This window comes from Myotis brandtii, unplaced genomic scaffold, assembly GCF_000412655.1.
Source record: "Myotis brandtii unplaced genomic scaffold, ASM41265v1 scaffold986, whole genome shotgun sequence".
Taxonomy (NCBI): Eukaryota; Metazoa; Chordata; class Mammalia; order Chiroptera; family Vespertilionidae; genus Myotis; species Myotis brandtii.
This window is the reverse complement of record NW_005372102.1, coordinates 1,872,714-1,891,021: the sequence shown is the minus strand read 5'-3', so window position 1 is coordinate 1,891,021 and position 18,308 is coordinate 1,872,714. Positions and strand designations below refer to the sequence as shown.

Sequence of the window (18,308 nt, the reverse complement as noted above, 5' to 3'; positions counted from 1 at the left end):
GTGCACGTTTTCTTCCCCAAAGGGTGGCACTGTGAGGGGGAAGCCCAGGAGTGGGCTTCGCTGTTTTATGCTGGGCAAGGGCACACATCAGGGATTCAAACCGCCTCTTTAGAATGAAATGGAATCCTTTTACCATGTTCTATTACAGTAAGTACTTGGGAACTATACCCACACTTATACTTAAATTGTGTTGGGTTGAATATTCCTCATTTTGAACTTGTAACGGTGCCTTTGTTAATAGAGCGGTTTAAGTAGCATTTTCAGGCATAGACCGCAAGTCCTGGAATAACGTCGTTTTGGTCAAAACATCGTTTCATAACGTCATTGAGATGCTATAGGAGCCTAGCTCTGTTTATGTTGATTATCGTGGGGTAAACTGGTTTCTTACACATCGTTTTGCTTAAAGTCGCAAAACTTGGTGGTGACATTTACTGAGGCCTTGCTGTGACCAAAGCCAGGCTGTGTTCAGGGTCTGCCCAGTGTGCAGCCTCTGCCCCCCTGGGTGCATGTGTAAGGTGGGGGGTGTTCACCCTGTCTTACCGGAAGAGAGTTCTGTTTCCTGTGTTGTGAGAGAAGGTATAGAATGTTCTCTTATAAACTCTTGTTAGCAGAAGCTGTGCCAGAGTTAGTTCCTGAAAATCTTCAAGTCAAGTTGTGAAATTGATTATTCCCAAAGGGGAATGGGACACCAGTTAAACACTGCACTGCCTTCCCCAGGCTTTGGGGCTTTTTAAAAATTATTGATTTCAGAAAGGAAAGGAGAGAGAGATAGAAACATCATTGATGAGAGAGAATCATTGATTGGCTGCCTCCTGAATGCCCCACACTGGGGATCGAGCCTGCAACCTAGGAATTGAACTGTGACCTCCTGGTTCATAGGTCAATCAATGCTCAGTCACTGAGCCACGCTGGCTGGGCCTGTGGGCTTTTCTCAGATGTCCAGGCGATCTACAGAGGGATAGGAAGGAAATAACATCTGGGAGCTTATCTGTGTCTTTGGTACCTGGTGGGCTTTACTCCGGCCGATGGCTGTACTCACGGTCATAAAGGCGAATCGGAGGACAGGCTGTGGAGCTCTGTTTCAGCCACTGTGCTGTTGACGTCAACACTGTTTACTGATGCATTGAGAGTACATTAGCTGGATGTCTTCTTTATTTGGAAAAATAAGGTGCATTTGGCAAAGTATTTTCTTTTTACCTGCTATAAATATGTTTTTCTCTAAACAAGCTTGCCTCGTCTCCCACCAGGTCTTACAGAGTAAGTTTGTATTATTTGAGTTGGGTTGACTTAGTTGAATGCACAAGGTGTTCCCAGCCCCGTAAGAGGTGGTGGAAGTGCCTGGAGAGAGCAGACGGGCTGCCTTAGCAGGGAAGACACTTCAGCGCCATCGGAGCAGGTCTCAGAGGCCAGGGTGCTCAGCGTGATGCCCGGTTGTAGCCGGGAGGGGGCAGTGGGTGCTGAGTGCGGAGGGCAGGCCTGCACTCAGGCACTTCTGACCTGCTTCCCTTTCTGCCTTGTCAGGGCCTTCAGGGATTTCTGCTCTGGAAATGGAAGTTGTCACTTTTAAGACTTGATATCATTGTCGTAGTGATTCATACTTTGGCCATTGTGGGTGAATCTTTAGTAAGTAAAATGTTTGGGATGAGTATTATGAAAATTTTACTTTCTTAAAATTAGGAAAACTTGAAGACGATTTCTATTTTCTGATGTCTTCATACCAGTGATGCATTTGACTTATATGTGAGGTGTGAGTTATTTGAAAGTTAAAGGTAGTTGCAGGAGAAAATACAGTAACGAAATATTAGAAAAGAAATCAAAACGGCAACAGGGTAGTTCCAAATAGTGGGGATTCCCAGCGACCTTTCCGTATTGGTTCCTCCTTCACTTCCGTTGTGCTCTGAGAACAGGCACTGTCTGTGTCAATTATTTCCGATGTGTGAGGGTGTGCTTTAGGGTCCAGAGTGGGGTCGAACTTAGTGAAAGTTCCACGTGAGCTTGAGGAGCATGTGCGACCTGCCGCTGTTGGATGGCAGTTACGTGCCGTGAGTTAGGGGTGCCGCTGGTTCAGCTCTGTTCCCGCTGAGCCCTGTCTGCTGGCTCTGTCCCTCTGACGGAGGCGGGCTGACGTCTCCAACCATCACCGCGGGGTCTTCTGTCTCCTTGTAGTTGTCTCCGTTTCTGTCTCCGTGCTGTGACGCTGTGTGGCTAGGTGCTTGCATGTTGAGGGTTGTTGCACATGCTTGGGGGATGGACCTGTTCTCAGTAGGGACTATCCTGACATTTCCCTGCTCTACAGTCTGGTGTGTCAAGTGAGTGGAGCTGCTCCCGCTTCTGCTTCGTGTTAGTACAGGACATGTCCGTCCCGTTCTTTTAACTGAAAGGGGTCTGTGAACTCAGTGTGTTTCTTATGAACACACATATATATATTTGGATCCTGCTTATATAATCTGATCATCTCGTCATTTCATTGGTATATTTAAACCATTTAAAGTGATTTTTAAAAATATATATCTATTTTCAAAAATGATTTTTTTTAAATTGATTCTTAAAATGCCCAACCAGCTGAGCCACACTGGGCAGGGCTCAGTGTGTTTGGATTAAGAGCAGTCATGTTTGTGCAGTTTTTTTATTTTACTGCATGTGCTGCCGAAGCGAGCACTGTAATGCTCTCTACTTGGTGCCAGATGCTTCTTTTTCTGCCTTTTCTACTTTTAATTGAGAATTTTCTGATTCCATTTAATCTCTTCTCTTAGTATATCAATTATCCTTATTTTGAACATTCTTAACAGTTGTATTAGAAGGTACATTTAACTAATCTAAGTCTCCTTCAAATAACACTGTTCTGCTTCATGTGTAGTGTAGGTGCCTTTTAACAATTATTCCCAACCCCGCCCTCCCATCCCTTGCAATGCACTGTCATTATTTTCATTTATCCATAATCACCAATAGTACCTTGTTGCTATTATTACTTTAAACAAAATTGTATTTTAGTTAATTAATAAGAAATACAAGAGATTTTATTTTACTTTTTATTTATTCCTTCTCCTTTGCTCTCCCTTCTTTATGTAGATCTAAGTTTCTGACCTATATTATTTTATTTCTGTCTGAAGAAAATCTTTTAACATTTCTTGCAGGGCATGTCTGCTGGCAATGAGTTCCCTCAGGTTTTGTTTGTCTGAGGAAGTCTTTATTTCTCCTTCACTTTTGAAGGATAATTTCGCTGGATACCGAATTCTAGGTTGGTGGTTTTTTTTTTCTTTCAACACTTTAAACATATTTGACTTCACTCTTTACTTGCTCAGTGGTTTCTGATGAGATGTCCTCTGTAATTCTTTTCCTTGTTTTATAAACACATGGGCTCCTTCTCTCCCCTGCCCCCAGACTGCTTTCGAGATTTTCCTTTCATCTTTGGTTTTCTGCAGTTTGTATATGATGTGCCAAGGTGTACATTTTGGGGTATTTGTTCTATTTAGTATTCTCTGAGCTTCCTGGATCTTTGGTTTCGTGTCTGTCATTAATTTTGGAAAAGTCTCAGTATTATGGCTTTAAATATTTCTTCTGTCCTTTTTTCCCCCCCTTCTGGTGTTTCAGTTACTGTATGTTGCATCTTTTGAAATTGTCCCACATTCTTGGATGTTTTGTTCTGTTTTTGTTTTTTGTGGTTTTGTGGGGTTTTTTGTTGTTGTGTGTTTTTTTTGGTGATGGTGGTTGAGGGGCTAGATGAGTCCCTGTACCTTTAAGACACCAGGTCACAGTTTCACATCATTTGTGGGTCATCTATCACTTTTTTTTCCCAGAAAAAAAAATCAGAACAACACACAGATTTCTGTTTTTTGTGTTTTTTTAAAATATATTTTATTGATTTTTTACAGAGAGGAAGGGAGAGGGATAGAGAGTTAGAAACATCGATGAGAGAGAAACATCGATCAGCTGCCTCCTGCACACCCCCTACTGGGGCTGTGCCCACAACCAAGGTACATGCCCTTGACCGGAATCGAACCTGGGACCCTTGAGTCCGCAGGCTGATGCTCTATCCACTGAGCCAAACCGGTTAGGGCAAGATGGTGAGTTTTTATTCTTGTTTCTCCTTTTCCTTGTATTATAAACACATTTGAGAAGTTTCTATTGACATATCTTGAAGCTCACTGATTCTTTCCTTGGTTGTGTCCATTCTACTGATCAGCTAGCTCATCAAAAGCAGAATTTGTTTCTCTTACAGTGTTTTTTACTTCTAGCATTTCTTTTTTATTATTTCTTAGAGTTTCCATCTCTTCGCATTACTCATTTGTTCTTGCATATTGTCTGCTTTTTCCATTCAAAGCCTTAGCATAATAATCATTTTCAATTTCCTGCCTGATAATTTTCAGCCATTTTATCGTTTTATTCTCTCTCTACCCTTCTGTCATGTCTCTCTGAACCTCTGATGAATCCTTCTAGTTCTGTTCTTCACTCTGAAGCTCGCCTTCCTATTTCTCATCTCCTTGTTTCTCAGTCCGTTCTGAGAACCTTTTTGGATCAGTCTCCAAGTTAAGTGATTCTGTTATTGTGTATAACTTAAATTTTGAGTTTTTAATTCCAAGTCTAATTCTTATTTCTAAGCTTCAGTATTTATTTTTCAAATATATTAGCAACTTTTATATACTCCTGTTCCTCGATCACGTTCTTGCTTCTCTTGAAGCCTTTACATGTCGTCATTCTCTTTGAACGAAGCCTTGAGGCTGTAGACCTGCTGTTGCTGCTGCTGCTGCGTGGCTCCGTACACGTGTGGTAGCTTGTGATTACGCGCTCCTGTTCCGTGCATCCTCCTCTGAGAAACCAGCCCCAGCCCCACGCAGGATGGTTCCTCAAAAGTAGGCTTCCGTGTGCTGGCGTCAGGTACCCCAGGGGCAGTGACCCCCCCTGGGCCCTCCCGCTCTCCTGCCTGTGGGACCATGGATCCATCCCCCACCACTGCCATCTGGTGTGTGAGCCCTTGGGGCAGCCTCTTTCTCCCCACCTCCACCTGGCCCTGTTTTTTCTTGTCATGTTATCATTTATTTGGGAAAGGCTTTCCTTGCTTTCTCAGTGGCTCAGCACTTGTTACAAAAGTGTTTCATGCCATTTATCCGCCTTAGTGGACAGAGCCCCAGCAGAGGGGAACTGCGCGTGACCTTCCAGAGAAGCGCACACATGAGCTGGAGGCAGTTCACCCCGGGCTTGCCGCCTGCCCCAGGAGCAGTGGGTCACGGCTGCGGGGCCAGACTCTGGACTGGCCTCTGAGGCTCCCAACTTGAATCCCGTCCTTTCGGTCTGGAAAACATGGGAAACACTCCCCATGCGAGCAGAGGGTCTAGGCATGAAGGGGAGAGAGGTCCTGCGTTCTGCGTGGGACCGAGGACTCTGTGAAGGTGGTCTCCAGGCGGCCCTCAGGGACTTGGATGCATCGAGGGGAGTTGCTGAAGTGGCCACTCCTGTCTGTCACCTCCCTCCGGGGTCACTCAGCACACCCACTGCAGAGGGTTCGGTCCAGCTCATGGCAGTGCAGGTGGGAATCTGAGGGAGAGGAAAGCTCTTGAGCAGCTCGGGGCAGATGGCTGCACCGGGGCCTGTGGGGCCTGTGTCTGCATTTGTCTCAGAGGCCGTGCTCGGTTCTTCTGGCCCGAGAACTGGCAGCACCGAGCAGAGCAGCGCTCTCGCCTCTTTCCTGCCTCTGCAGGAGTGGGGGGAGCTTAGGAGGAAGGAGCACAGGTGGCGTCCGCCTCTGTGGTCTCCCTCTGAAGCTCGGTGTGGGCAGTCCCTCCCGTGCGTGTGTCGTGGCTCGCCATCTTCTGCCCCTGCCCACGTGGCTCTGGGGCTGCCTGGTCGTGTGCGTGGACTCAGCGGGCTTAGTGAAGGCCACTGGTTGGCTGGGTGCGTGCGTGCCTTGGAGCTTGCATTTAAAGCAAAAGGGTAGTTTTCTTGTGAACCACTTTTGTCTCAGAGTGGAGAGCAGTTCAGCACTTGTGTTCGTGAAGCGGCGTGGAGCCCTGGAGGTGTGGGTGTCTGCGCAGTAGCGCTCCCACGGTGAGGGACTTCTTTCCTGCTTGGATCACGGGTGTGCTGCCCGCGGTGCGGCCGAGAACCGTGAGCCTGGCGGGCGCCTGTCTTTCTGAAGAAAGCCACAGATGTCGAGGTTGGTCGGTGTCTCCTGCACAAGCATGCATGCAGACACAGCCTGTCCTGCGCCCTCGCTCCCTGTGGAGGGATAGCTGGGTCTCCTGTTCTGAGTGGATTTGCTTAGCGGAGGGTGTGAAACGAATGAAGAGCCATTGGCGTACGTTTCCACCTCCCCGTCTCACAGCCAGGCCCCTGACTTCTCCAGGCTGGACTCCGCTCAGCATTCTTACGTACCCACTCGTGCCAGGCCTGTGCTTCCCGCTCGGAGCATAGAACCAGTGTGCCTGGTCCCCGTTGTCAGGAACCTCAGAGGCTCAAGAGAAGACAGAAACATGCTCAGACTTGAGAATCCAGTGCTCTGATCTACCTTAGAAATCGTAGGTGCCAAGTAGGAAAGTATTCGTGAAGAGGGGACTCTAACTGTGAGCCTGGGGGTGGGTTTGGCAGAGGAGGTGATGCTGGGGAGGTGATGCAAAGGGTAAGAAGAGCTCTCTGGACCCATGTGGTTGTAGGTCCAGGTTGTCAGCCAGGCATCGCACCGGGCCTGGGGGGCTGCGTGGGAAGTACTTGAGAAGAAGCTGGGGAGCCCGGCAGGTGTTTCTGTTGTGCCGAGGTCACCAGCTGGGCTGGCTGGGAGGAGCCGCTGGTTCCACCTGCTGGGCATTTCTGCCCCTTAGCAGAGTGTCTTCACGACTCAGAACCTGCCAGTCAGTGACTTCCCATCAGTCCTTCTCAGCACAGCAGCTGGTGGTGTGCCTCTCCTCTGCGGACATCCGGTCTTGTTCTCTCTGCCCGTGGGTCCCCTGCAGAGCGGCCAGCTCAGGCTCCCACTGTGACCCTGGGTGGCCAGTGCAAACCTGTTTCTTCCCACTTTCAAGTCTCGAATCTCATTCCAGTTCACCCTGCATCTTTGCCTCCCTGAGCCCGGTCAAGGTCAGGAGGGGCACAAAACCGCCCACATGGAATGACGCCTGGGAGGGCAGCAGAGCCTGCGTGGGGGTGGGTCTGTGTGTGGGGACCACAGTCTTAGGGAGGGTAATGGTCCACACACACAGCACCAAATGGTTACTGTGGCCAGGCAGTGTGCTGAACACTTGACAGACACTGTCTGATTCCGTCCCTCCCACAGCCCCTGGAGGTAGGTATTTCCATATTACTTAGGAGAAAACGAAAGCACAGAAAGGTGCAGTAATTTGCCTAAGGTCACACAGCTAGTGAAAGGGAGAGCTGACATCTGAACCCTTGAGACTGCAGCCTGAAGGCTGAGAATGGGACCAGAGTTCACACCCAGCTGCGTCCCTGACACCTGCCAGGAAGGAGCCAGACGTCCAGTCACAGCTGTTGTCCCGACGCCACCAGGCTTCCTTCTGTCGTCCTCATCTTTGTGGCTGTCACTTCACCATTTCTCATCCTTTCCTCTTGTGGCTCACTCCCCCCCCTGCCCAGATTGGTCTTTCTCATCACCCGACCAGGTCATCGCCCCTGCTGCTTACCACCCTCTGTAGCTCCCTAGCCCCTCAGCACAAAAGTCACACAAAGTTATCTCATTTGGCCCCTGTGCCCTGCCCCCTGCTGTTCCCCTTCCTCTCACCCTAGCCAGGCCCCAGGGTTCTGCCAAACCATCACCTGCTCTTGGGAATCCTTCCAAACCCAACTGCCCCGCTCTCGAGTGTACAGCACTCTGCTCAGTTGTGTGTCCCAGAGGGTGGGGCTCCCAGGCGTGGTCCCCAAGGGCAGGCTGTAGCTTTAGGGGGCAGTCCTGGGCCCAGGGCTGCTGGGGAAAGCCGAGGGCCCGGCCTTGGCCAGGAACCGGGTGGCCCGCTCCCTCATGAAGCTTACAGAATTGGAGGGAAGGCCGACATTGAACCACTGGGCACAAGTAAGTCTTGAATTACAAGTGCCACGAGTGCTAAGAGGGAAAATGGTGGCTTTCTTGTGTTTAATGGAAGGCCCATGGCTTGGGCTTGGTGTTAGGTGGTGAGGCCAGAGTCAGAGATGGCTTCTCTGAGGAAGTGACAGTCCTGAAGGGTGACTGTCATTCAGTGAGACGGAGAGCAGAGGATGTTCTAGAACATGGACACGGCATGAGTGAAGATCGGGGTCAAGGAGGAGCTGGGGGTTTGAGGACCAAGGGAAGGCCAGTGTGTCCAGGGGCTGGGTGAGCAGGAAGGACAGCGGGACCACAGCTACCACTGTGACTGCATCAGAAGCGCAGTGGGACGCGCTGGCATCGGAAGCGGGAGTCACCGCTCTCTTTCCATTCAGAAGCCCCTCCTACTGCGGAGCAGCCCTGCAGGTGGGGAGGCTGCTGAGGGAGGGGAGGGACGGCTGGAGGGCACCTGCTCCCTTCTGGGATGGGGCTGCCCCAAGGGCCTCAGCCTCCGAGCAGCACAAAACGAGTAGTTCTTCAGAGTGCACGCCCTTTGCCCACGTGAGAGCACCGTGTAAGGGTTTGCCATGTTTTTTTCGGTGATTCCAGAGTTTCCTTTTTAGCAGGAATAATGACAGGGTCAGAGGGGAGTAGCCCGAGGAGCAGGTCTTAGGCCAATGACCACGCTGACCGTGTGGCGAGGGGAGTGTTAGAAGCTCCTGAGCTGTCTCGGGGCTGCTTCATGTATTTCTTGAGGCATCGGTTGCTTTCACCTCCCACCTGGTTTCCGTGTGACCTGTGGTGTAGACGCGCCACCAGCCCTGTAAGACGTGTTCGCCAAGCGCGTCCCCCAAGGCTTCCAGAAGTGACTCGTCTGTCTAGCCCAGGGGTGGGCAAACTTTTTGACTCGAGGGCCACAATGGGTTCTTAAACTGGACCGGAGGGCCGGAACAAAAGCATGGATGGAGTGTTTGTGTGAACTAATATAAATTCAAAGTAAACATCATTACATAAAAGGGTACGGTCTTTTTTTTTTTTTTAAGTTTTATTCATTTCAAACGGGCCGGATCCGGCCCGCGGGCCGTAGTTTGCCCACGGCTGGTCTAGCCTCATGGCCTGGGTGAGCAGATATGAATGTTGATATGTGATTAGAACTTTTTTCTTGTAGGCTTTACCGCCAGCACCTGTTCAGAATCACACAAATAAGCATCAGGTATTCAATGCATCTCTTCAAGACCATATTTACCCGAGCTGTTTTGGGACTGCTCCAGAGTGGAATAGTTCTAAGTTTATAAGTCTGTGGGGATCAGAAGTGATGAATGATAAGAACTGGAGTCCTGGCACTTTCCTGCCAGATACAATTTCTGGTAAGGAACCTGTTCAAACTTTATTCAAGTTTTCCGATGACCGAGCTGAGTGGATGGCCGTCTGGCCGTGTTCTCCCCTGGAAGCCCCAGAGGGCGGGCCCTCGTGCAGCCGTGCCCAGGCTGCTGCTCCCCGGCCTCTGCCTCCGATGGGCGGCCCTGGGCCCGCCCATGCTGCCCCCTCCCTCCACATCTGTCACAGCCACGGCCATAGCAGGGGCCCGGCTGACGCCCAGCTCTGCTGCCAAGTGCTGCTGAGGGTCTTGTCTCCAGGGTTCTCGAGCAGGGGTGGTAACCAGACATGGCCCAGTGCACAGGGTGGGGCAGCAGTGCCACAGCCGACTCAAGTGTTGTCACTTATCTTCCTTTTCTCTGTTTCTGTACTGACCCTTAATGGGACTTGTCCCTCTAACAACTCCACCCTCCCAGCCGCTGAGGCGCAGCTGTCACTTGAGAGCCGGGTGCCTAAGGGGCTGCTACCTACCCCTCATCTCTGTCTTCATGTGGTTAGAGCCCCTGGCAGCCCCACGCCCAGCCCCTGCATGTGCTCAGAACAGCAAGCTAGACTGGACATCTGTCTGGTCTGTGCCTAGAAAGGGTTTCTAGCTGTGTGACCTTGGGCAAGTTGCTTAGCCTCTCTGAGCCTCAGTTTCTTCATCTTTAGGATGGGAATAATACTACCAAGCTCAGAAGGCAGTTCTAAGACATAAAAGAAAACTTGTGGGAAGCACCGAGCACAGGTCTTGACACAGCAGGTGCTCAGTGAGTTTTCTTTTTGCGTAAACGCCAGCGCACTCGGTCGTCCCAGGAGAAGGCTCACTGCAGAGCAGCCCCAGCAGGAAGAGTGTAACCTGCGAGTGCTCTTTAATTGTAGCTAAACGCCGTTTCTTTAGAAGCCTTAATTTTCCCTTTTGTCTCTAAAGGGAGTGAAATATTAGGGCCAACATTCTCAGAAACAAGACCCGACACCCTCCCACCACCGCCGAGCAGTGGCTCGCCCACAGGTCTGGACTGTAAAGAGAAAAGAAACGCTGCAAGAAAGAAATGCCTGTACAGCTTCCAAGACGCTTTCATGGAAGCGAACAAAGTGGTGATGGCCACCTCCTCAGCCACCTCCTCCGTGTCCTGCACGGCCACCACGGTGCAGTCAAGCAACAGCCAGTTCAAAGTGTCGTCCAAGAGGCCTCCTTCCGTAGGTAAGGCCTGCTGCTGGCGGGGCCCTTGGCTGGCCTGGCCGGAGGCTCGGTGTCATTAGCAGTGTTCACGCCCCAAGAGAATCCCACTGTCACGTGTCCTCTGGGGCTCGGCCACATGGGTCCTGCCTTTCATCTCTGTGCCTGCTGTGGTGAGCACAGACATCTAAAAGCAGAACCTCGTGGACAGTGTGCCTGTGGGCATCGCTGGTGAGCAGGTGGTGTGCTGTCACACTCGGATCCGAGCCCACAGGAAAGCAGGAAGCAGGGGAGCCATCAGACGGGCAGGTGGCGGGGCACAGGAGCTGGCACAGAGGGCCCGCGCTGGCCAGGGGCACCGTGTGCATAGCACGGAGTGTTGGAGCAGCTCCCAGCACATGGTGGAAGGGAGGAGTCCTGGTGCTCAGGAGGGACTGGTAGGGCGGCTGCTGCTGCCTGGGGAAGAGAAGGTCATGGTCGCTGTGTGAGCAAGAACGAGGAAAGGGGAAGCCGGGTGACACCCTCGGTGGTGTTGAGAACCTTGGATGTTCTCACATTTCACAAGGGGGGAACATGGTGCCCCTGCCTGGAGGTGGCACCACCACGGAGCAGCCTCAGGTGCTCTTGGGCGGGCAGACAGGAGGCACAGCATGGCCTTGGCGGGCCACGGGCCCAGGGATGTCCGCTCAGTCTGACCTGGGACCCGCTGCAGCTGGTGGCGGCTGCTCTGCTCAGAGGGTGCCAGGGCGAGTTAGAGCGGGCGGGGCAGCTCGGAAGGACGTGCGGGAAAGGGCTGTGCTGGGGTGGGGGGCAGAAGGTGTTCAGGACCGAGAGCGTCCTTCATGGCGGGTGCCTGGTGCGAGGTGCTGTGTGGTCACAGTGACGTGTGCATCCTTTCCAGGGCCTGTGCCAAACAGAGTATGTAGGGGCGTGTGTGTCAGAAATGAAGGAAAAAGGAAAAAATGGTAACTGGTCATGCATCCAGGTGAAGGGTACTGGGTGTTTCTTTGACTGTTTCCTTCAACTTTTCTATAGATTTGAACATAATTAGACAAAAAAATTGGTAGAAAGTCCTAAGAGGATTAGGAATGTGTGTCTGACCTGAGCTGTTGGCACGACTCCATGTCTGACGCAGGCGAGGTCTTCCACGGCATCAGCAAGGAGGAGCACAGGCACGCGGTGCCCGCCGCCCCGAGGAACAGCCCCACCGGCCTGGCGCCACTCCCCGCGCTCGCCCCCGCCCCCCTCGCACCAGCCTCCACGCCTCACCTGTCAAACCTTGCAGCCCCCGCCTTCCCCAAAAGTGCAGCCACCTCTCCTGGGTTTGTGGACACGCGCAAGAGCTTCTGTCCTGCTTCGGTCGCCCCCACGGCCCCCAGCACAGACGGTCCCATCAGCGCGCCTCCAAGCGTCTGCAGGTGAGCCCGGTCCTGGAGGTAGAGGCCAGGACACGTTGGAGGCTGGGTGCTGAGCACCTGACACCGGAAGAGCTGTGGGAGCTCTGCCCCTGGTGCCGGCAGTGGCTGACCCGTGCCGTGCGGCGGGGAGGGAACGCGCCTTGGGTATCTTTTAAGTTGTACTTGTTACACTCTGAGCAAAGTACAACACAGCAAACTCTTGACAGTTTTGTTTTGTTTTAAATATGTTTTTATTGATTTCAGAGAGAGGAAGGGATAGGGCGAGGGAGAGACATCTGTCGGTTGCCTCCCATATTCACATCCTGACCGGGAACCAAACCCCCCCACTTGGTGCACCGGACGACGTTCAGCCAACCGAGCCGCACTGGCCAGGGCTGGACAGTTTATTTTGTTATTTTGTTTTTTGTTGTTTTTCTTAAGGTGCGTGTGTGCATGTAAGTCATGCATTTATTATTTTTTAATTCTCACCCGAAGACATGTTTTCATTCATTTTAGAGAGAGAGGAAGGGAGAGGGGGAAAGAGAGAGAAACATCCATGTGAGAGTGAAACATCCATTGGTTTCCTCCCGAACGTGCCTCAAGCTGGGACCAAACCCGCCACCTGTGCACGTGCCCCAACCAGAATCAAACCCTCCACCTTTCCGTGTACAGACAGCGCTCCAGCCCGCTGAGCCGCACGGGCCAGGGCTGTGCAGTTTTTATGTGAAGACAGTTTTTGTTACCTTTGAACTTGCCTGTTGAAAGCTACCTCCCACCCCCCAGGATAAAGCGGTGGTGGGGACAGTAGAGAGACTGTGTGTGACCACCAGCCTCAGGCACCGCCTTGCCCCGCTGCCGCCCAGCCCCCCGACTGTGGCCCCCATGTCCGTGTGGACCTGGGTCTGGTGGTGAGGGGCAGAGCCTCTAGGGGTGGCTGCTTGCTGACTGGCCCGTGTGCGGTTTCACAGTGACCCAGACTGCGAAGGGCACCGCTGCGAGAATGGCGTCTACGACCCGCAGCAGGACGATGGGGACGAGAGCGCAGACGAGGACAGCTGCTCCGAGCACAGCTCCAGCACCTCCACCTCCACCAACCAGAAGGAGGGCAAGTACTGTGACTGCTGCTACTGTGAATTCTTCGGGCACGGCGGGGTGAGTGCGCGCTGCCCCGGGACAGGGACAGCAGCTGTCAGTGCCGCGCGCGTGTCAGTGTGACAGTCCGCACACACAGGCTGCGAGGCCTGCTGGAATTCAGGGGACTTACTTGCAACATAGTTCAAACCAAGGTCTGGTCTCACACAGCAATTCCACTTCTAGGTTGTCCTTATCCTAAAGCAGTGGTTCTCAACCTTCTGGCCCTTTAACTACAGTTCCTCATGTGGTGACCCAACCATAAAATTATTTTCGTTGCTACTTCGTAACTGTCATGTTGCTACTGTTATGAATTGTCATGTAAATATCTGATATGCAGGGTGGTCTTAGGCGACCCCTGTGAAAGGGTCGTTCGACCGCCAAAGGGGTCGCGACCCACAGGTTGAGAACCGCTGTGACCTAAAGGTATAATGAAAACATTTGTCCAAAGATTTAGCTATAAGGCTTTCATCACGGCATTTTTGCCTGTTGGTGAGTTTTACAATAGTTGATTGGATAGGGGTCGACGGAGTGCCCAGCTGTGGGCAGCCAGGGTGTCCGGTCTGTCAGCCGCCTCATGGGGACACATGTGCACACGGTTGTCTTCCCTGTTTGAACACAAAGGGTATTGACACAGGCGGACTTGGACAAGGACGCGCCAGCCCTCCAGCGGGTGGCCGCAGGGCAAGGGGTTCTGTTAGCTCTGCCTCGTCTCCTCGACCGTGGTGTGCTTAGGGGCTGGTCAGAAACCTTGGCCGTGGGATGGAGGGCAGTTCTTTTTCCTTTCGGCTGAGCAAGAAGCCTGCAGTGGGTACAGAGATGCAAGGGTGGACGTGGGCACAACAGGAAAGATGACCACACTGTTCACATAGAAGGAGATGATCAGTATGTGTAATTAGCTCTTTCTGATTTAAAAGTAGTTACTTTTATACATAGCTGCATTTAATTGACCAGATCTTTTATGAATATATAGATTTTCTTTTTTCCAGCCATTTGTTTCTCTTATTTCCTTATTTTTTTTATGTATTACTGGGTAATAACAAAAAGTTTAATTTTAGAAATAGTCTGAAGTTTCTCTTCCAAGTCATTGAAACTTGAAGCTTAATCTGGTCGTGTTTTCACGTGTTGTCTCAGCCACCAGCCGCGCCCACCAGTAGGAATTACGCAGAAATGAGGGAGAAGCTGCGCTTGCGGCTGACCAAGAGGAAGGAGGAGCAGCCGAAGAAGGCGGACCAGCTGTCGGAGCGGGAGAGCGTGGTGGACCACCGCCGGGTGGAGGACCTGCTGCAGTTCATCAACAGCTCCGAGCCCAAGCCCGTGAGCAGCACGCGCGCCGCCAAGCGGGCGAGGCACAAGCAGAGAAAGGTAGCCTGCGCCCGCGCCAGGGCGGCGGGGACTGTGACTGCAGGGCCTGGAGCCACTGCACTGGCCACAGCGTGGCTTCCACAGCCCCTGCCTGTCTCTGGCCTGAGCTGGAGGCTGTTGGGAGCCCCACGCTGTGTCTAGGACGCATCGCCCCTTTGTGTTGTGGCTTTGCTAGTGGACCCAAACCAGCCTCAGGCCCTCGTGCTGGCCGGCCGGCGGGGTGCAGACCCTCTGCCTCTGTGCCAGGGAAGCAGAGGAAGTGGGGTGGTGTGGGCTTTTGACTGGCTGAACGAGTGACTCTGATAGGAGGCGGGACAGGTCCCTTGGCACAGGGGCCGTCCGCGTGGAAGAGGCCCGGCTCATGGCATTGATGTGCAGGTGGCGGAGGAGGTGATGGCCGTGTGGGCAGCCCTGGACAGTGCCCACCTCACCTCATGGCTGGGATGTGTCAGAGGCAGGTCCACCCCGTGGTGGGTGTGACTGGACTTGACCTGAGGTCCAGCAAGTGAGTGGGGCCCTCAGGGACCGTGTGCCGGTCACTGCAAGGTGTCCTGCCCTTCATGGTCGCACGCCGCCTCAGGAACCCACCCAGTTCTCCTGGAGGGCTCCCCACGGAGCCCGGGCAGCAGGCCCAGCCGTCTCCCTCGTGCAGCCACCGCAGGGCGTCAGGTCCAGGGCCAGCCCTCAGCAGGCAGACCAGGGCCGAGGCACGTGGCAGCTTGCAGGGCTCTGACCACAAGAAGGGCTGCCCTGGGAGCAGGTGAGGTCGCCGTGAGGTCAGGCAGAGGCCGAGGAGGGCCCACAGGTCCCCTGGGCTCCGCGTCAGCATGTGGCTCTCGGGCCTGTGCTTGTCCTGCTGAGGGGCAGACCCACCAAACCTGCGGGGCTCGCCAGGGACTTGGCGGAGAGCCCGTTCTGCCCCAGGAGACCTGGTCTGCAGAGCCCACAGGAGTGGGGAGAGCGAGGTATCGCCATCGGAAGTGCCCTGCCTCTCCGAGGGGAGGGGTCCAGAGCCCTGGGGACGTCCTGCGCAGGCACTCGAAGCCTCGGGGTCGGCTCTACGCTAGTCAGGGGGCTCCCACCCTGGTCTCCTGTCCTCTGTCCTTGCGGCCAGTCTGCCCACCGTGGTCCCCTCAGCACCCACTCACCCTGTGCTCTCCTGAGCACCCCATTGGGCAGGTGACCCACCCACAGGTTGCTTTGTGTCTCCCTCCTAGTCGGCTGTTGACGTGAAGGTGGCACCCGGTGGGTTGTGGGTTCACTGTAGCTTCGTCCTGGGGGGTTCTCAGACCTGCGCCAGGAGGCACCTGCCAGCCGACACCAGGCCACCTGCGGGGCAGCCGGGGGCTCCTCCTGTGAAATGTGCTTCATTGTGAAGCTGGCTTTCTAAAACCTATCATTTGATTTGTAACATAATTTTATATTAAATTTTTTCAAAAAGACAACTCGGTCTTAAATGAACGCCTCCTGAAATGTAGGAACAGCTTCAGCTGGGAGGGCTCCGCTTCCCGTGCACGTTGTTTTTGCCGGAGTGTCCGACAGGCACCCCCTTTGGGGCTCTGGTTTGTTACCTAAACAGAAGGAGCGTTTCCATTTGTGCTGCTAGGACGCGTCCCTATGAAGGGAGTCTTCACTCGACGAAAAGGCACGTCCTGCCGTGGGATAAGCAGGAGGAACCTGCTGTCAGCGCGCCCTGCGGCGTGGAGAAACCATTGCTCCTGGCACACTAGTGACGGCAGCTCAGGAGTGCCGGCCGCGTGCCAGGCTGGGAGGGGGGTTTGTTTCCTAGGGCACCTGTTTGCATGTCCTGTCGATGCACAGAAATGCCTCAGCTTTCACCTGGGCAGGTGCGTGCTGGGCACGGTCATGTGCCGTTGGCTGTCACCTCCATGTGCAGCGGCCGTGGGGGCGGGGCAGGCAGCAGCTTCCACCTGGTTTTTTTGTGTCTGGTCAGTGGCTATGAGGGATTAACTACCACCTTCCCCAAATAAAGTAAGTCTATATGTGAAATAACTTGGGGTAGGTATCCTATCTAATAAAGAGTGCTAATTGACCCTCAAGCCATCACAAAGATGGCAGCGCCCACAGCCAATAAGGAGGGAATATGTTAATTGACGGCCACACCCTCAAGGATGGTGGCTGCCCAGCTGCCCAGGGCTGCCCGAGGCTCAGGTAAGCAGGGCCGGCTGAGGCTTGCGCTGCCAGCAGTGGCAGCAGCAGAGGTGTGATGGGGGCATCACCTTCCCCTGATCACTAGGTCGCCTCCTGCCCCTGAGGGCTCCCAGACGGTGAGAGGGGGCAGGCGGGCTGAGGTACACCCCCCACCCCCTGCATGAATTTCATGCACCGGGCCTCTAGTGTTTTAATAAGAGCTTTTGGCTTATTATAGCCCTTTTGTTTTATATTCTTTTTTTAAACTTTTTTTTTAATATGTTTTATTGATTTTTTTTACAGAGAGTGATAGAGAGTTAGAAACATTGATCAGCTGCCTCCTGCACACCCCCTACTGGGGATGTACCCGCAACCAAGGTACATGCCCTTGACCAGAATCAAACCTGGGACCCTTCAGTCCCTAGGCCGATGCTGTATCCACTGAGCCAAACGGGTTAGGGATTTTTTTAACTTTTTAAAAAATGTCTTTATTGATTTTAGAGAGAGAGGGAGGGAGGGAAAGATAGAAACATCGACGAGAGAGAAACATTGATTGGCTGCCTCCTGCACGCCTCCTACTGGGGACTAAACCCGCAACTTGGGCATGTGCCCTGACTGGGAATCAGACCGGTGGCCTCTTGGTACGTGGGACAATGATCAACCACTGAGCCACGCTGACCAGGCAGGGCTTCTATTCTTACTATGTGATTCATTTTTTAATTCTTATTTTTCCATATGTGTTAATTTTTCAATTGCTTACTGATGTCTCAGACAGCCTTCTCTTTCCGCCTGGCAGCTGGAGGAGAAGGCGCGCCTGGAGGCGGAGGCCAGGGCCCGGGAGCACGAGCATGTCCGCGAGGAGCAGAGGCAGCAGGAGCAGGAGGAGGAGCGGCTCACGGCGGAGCTGCAGCGGCTGCAGGAGCTCCAGAAGCTGCGTGCCGTGAAGAAGAAGAAGAAGGAGCGGCCGAGTAAGGACTGCCCCAAGCTGAGCGTGCTGGCAGGGGCTTTGCAGGCGGCAGCGGAGTCCCTGCCTGACCCTGTGCACATGCACAACGGCTCCCTCGAGCAGAACGAAGAACCAGAAACCTCACCGCACTCCCCGTGCAGACACGCCAACCACACAGAGCCTGGGCCGGAGGCTGACCCCGGGCCGGAGGCGGAGCCCGGGGACAACAGGGACTCCAAGCTCCTCCTGCCCGAGGGGGTCGGGGGGAAGCAGCAGGAGCCGCTGTCCTTTCTCCTGGACATAATGCATCAACACAAGGAGGGGACTGGCAAACAAAAGCCAAAACAGGCCGGGAAGGCCAGCAGCGAGGCTGGCAGGAGGCCCGTGGAGCCCCCCAGAGCCTCCGAGAGCCAGCCCAGACCCCGGCCTCAGACTGAGCCAAAGGCGAAAGTGCTCGACCTCACTTCCCTGGCGGAGCAGAAGCGAGAGGACAGGAAAGCCAACAGCAACAACAACAACAAGAAGCAGCTGAACCACGTCAAGGAGGGGAAGGCCAGCCCAGGCCCCTCGGAGCCCGCCTGCCCCGGCGAGCCCGCGCACAGCAGCAAGCCGGTGCCGGCCGACTCCCCACAGCCCCGCGGCAAGAGCAAGAAGAGCCGGAAGAAGAAGGGAGACAGAGCCGGCAGCTCGCTCGGTAAATCGGGGGAGTCTGTGCTGAGAGAGCAGTGCCCGCTGTGTCCCCGCTCGTGTCGGTGGCTGTCAGTGTCCAGAACAATG

General features: G+C 53.6%; 1 protein-coding gene across 3 annotated transcripts in view; it reads left to right on the top strand.

The window, feature by feature from the left end:
- The window catches only part of FAM193A (family with sequence similarity 193, member A), a 105,167-nt gene that overhangs the window by 83,779 nt on the left and 3,080 nt on the right, over window positions 1–18,308 (top strand). For all 3 annotated transcript variants that reach the window (XM_014533494.1, XM_014533495.1, XM_014533493.1), the window contains 6 exons: window positions 9,174–9,372; window positions 10,293–10,565; window positions 11,677–11,959; window positions 12,907–13,090; window positions 14,204–14,434; window positions 17,382–18,225. In XM_014533494.1, the coding sequence (XP_014388980.1) occupies window positions 9,174–9,372; window positions 10,293–10,565; window positions 11,677–11,959; window positions 12,907–13,090; window positions 14,204–14,434; window positions 17,382–18,225 (2,014 nt within the window). The remainder of the gene's footprint in view (window positions 1–9,173; window positions 9,373–10,292; window positions 10,566–11,676; window positions 11,960–12,906; window positions 13,091–14,203; window positions 14,435–17,381; window positions 18,226–18,308) is intronic.